Raw genomic sequence first — 2353 nt, 5'->3', positions numbered from 1 at the left:
ACCCCCCACCCACACACACACACCGGTTTCACCAAACACACACACACACGCACACGCACATGTCTCAATCCTATTTCCAGCGGAAGAAATGCGTGTTATGCGTACATATGTACGGGGTACGCCCTCACAACCCCAACCACCGCGGAAATGTTTTTGCCTGAGTCTTCAATAGCCAAGGTGGAGGGGCAAAAAAAGGGGGAAAAAAATGAAAAAAAAAACCATGCGAATGAAAAGGTTCACTTATACAGGAGGCAAAAAAAAACTGCACTTGGTAAGAAATCTCCACCTTGTTGTTGTTTTTGAGGGCTTCTTGCTGCATTTTCCACCATGTCACCTCTTCAGCCCATCGTATTTCCCTTCTTCAATTCCGCCTTGTTACTGACCCATTCATATCTCGTAGAGAAGGTTGCCCGTATATTTGTTTGCTTGTTCTTGTCGTTTTATCTGTTAATTCATTTTCCTTTTGCCGCTGTCACACCCCCCACCCCACCCCCCTCTTGTTTTCTGCACGGTTGCCGTGTGAATGAACGTTGCTTCTCTCGGTTTTTCCCCGTCCTTCCTTTCATTTTGTTTCAGTCACGACGCTTGCGGTAGGCGGGACTGCTCGATCGCGATCGGCTACTATAACTGCGGCTGCGTTCCCGGCGTCGTCGGTCCCGTTTGTCGTGTCGGTGGCGATCACGGCTGTCATCCGAGTAGTAGCTGCTTCTGCGGCTAGAGCTGGAGCGACTGCTGTAGCTGCGGCTTTTGCGCCGACGACAGCGGCGGCGGTCGGGGCTATCACTTCTACGGCTACGGTGGTGATGACCACGACGAATAGGGCTGCGGCTACGCTTCTCCATGCGACCACCGGAGCGGGAGGTCTTGTTGTCGCGGCTGTACTGAACCGAAAGGCGGCAGTCGCCAATGTACTGATTGTTGAGTTCATCAATCATCCTCGATGCCTGCGCAACGTCTGCCACGTCAACAAATGCGCACTGCCCCCGTCGCCTAAACCCAGTGATGGGGGCGACCTCCTCCAGCTTGTTGCGAAGCTCCTTGTCAGAGATGGCGCCGCCAGCCGGACCGAGACCGACAAAGAGCGACGTCCTGCCGGGGTTATTTCCATTCTTGTTGTGATTGTTGTTGACCGGGGGGCGCTCCTTCTCCTTACTGCGGCTGAGCTGCACTGCCATGCGTGCCTCACCAATGAGCTTACCGTTCAATTCTGACACAAGCCGGGCGGCGGCCTCCGGATCAGGCACATCTGCAAAGGCGCAGCGGCCACGGATGCGGACGCCAAGCACCGGTGCCACCTCCTCAAGGCGCTCGCGCAGTGCTTCGTCAGAAATGGTGGAAGCGGCGGGGCCAAGTCCGATAAAAACAGATGTTGTCGCCGCAGCAGGAGTGGTGACAGGTGCGTTGTTGTTGCTTTCATTGTCTTGGCTGGCGACGCGGGGTTGCTCTTCAGCACTGTTACCACTTCTTGTCTCGGACATTGTCTCGCTGCTGTGTTTGTATTCGGCAAGGCCTTCAAGAAAGGTATCTGGAACCGACTTACCAGCGCCAACCACACACATGCACACAAACAAACAGACAAAGTGAAGGGCGCGACAGCCAAAAAGGACGAATAGAGAAAAAAATGTGAAGAGAAGAGTCACGGGACGCAGGGATAACGGGCAACGCACGCAAGCGCTAGCAGAGACAGAGGGGTGCGGGAGGCGCGAGATAAAGGCCCCACGCGAGGGAGCAGCGCCTCCACCCGCCCCGAAACCAGTAGAGTTAGATAATAGGAGCAAGCTGAAACCAAAAACAAAAACAAAAATAAATAAAAAACAAAACAAAACAACAACAACAACAGAATGGCGGCAGCGCCTGACGTAACGCGCTGAGGTGGGGAACCTTGGCGCAGGGGAAGGGCGAGATGCTGCTCTTGTGGAGTTCAGTTGCCCGCCCGCACTGCACTGCACTGCGCGGCAGCAAGTCGCCTTCCAAACAACATCCGCCGCCCACCAGTTCAAAACACACATACACACACACAAACGAAGACGGAAAGCTTACAGCGGTAGAATTAAGCAGAAAAACAAGAAGGCATCATTCACGCAGTGCTCGTCGGCAATGATTATTATTATTATTAATTCCTCCTCTTCTTTCTTGTGTGCGCAAAGAAGAGATGACAGCAAACAAGTTAAGAAGACGGGAACAAACAAACAAAAAACAACAATATCCAACAAGCAGGGAGACATATATAAATATATATAAATTAAAAAAAAAAAAACGACCAGCCATTCGGAAAAAAATAGGCAAATGCAAAAAAAAAAAAACAAGCGGCAAATAAACAACGGTCTGCTGCTCGCTCCTACGCGGCAGCAAG

At 52.0% G+C, this 2353-nt stretch overlaps 1 protein-coding gene across 1 annotated transcript, besides 4 other annotated features; it reads right to left on the bottom strand.

Annotated features, from left to right (window-relative positions):
• Positions 1-6: 6 nt before the first annotated feature.
• Positions 7-60: a microsatellite.
• A 512-nt stretch (positions 61-572) lies between these two features.
• On the bottom strand, positions 573-1559 carry TraAM80_08039 (putative splicing factor TSR1; the record flags this gene model as incomplete). The annotated part of the gene is made up of 1 exon (XM_029384801.1): positions 573-1559. One exon carries the CDS (start codon positions 1557-1559, stop codon positions 573-575), a length of 987 nt encoding a protein of 328 aa, XP_029235350.1.
• Positions 1560-1787: 228 nt separating this feature from the next.
• Positions 1788-1837: a microsatellite.
• A 164-nt stretch (positions 1838-2001) lies between these two features.
• Positions 2002-2023: a microsatellite.
• Positions 2024-2097: 74 nt separating this feature from the next.
• Positions 2098-2116: a microsatellite.
• Between the last annotated feature and the right edge of the window lie 237 nt (positions 2117-2353).

Source organism: Trypanosoma rangeli, assembly GCF_003719475.1.
Source record: "Trypanosoma rangeli strain AM80 chromosome Unknown Tra_15.4_contig_00368, whole genome shotgun sequence".
Lineage (NCBI taxonomy): Eukaryota > Euglenozoa > Kinetoplastea > Trypanosomatida > Trypanosomatidae > Trypanosoma > Trypanosoma rangeli.
The sequence above is the reverse complement of the archived record's forward strand: the minus strand, read 5'-3'. Positions and strand labels throughout refer to the sequence as shown.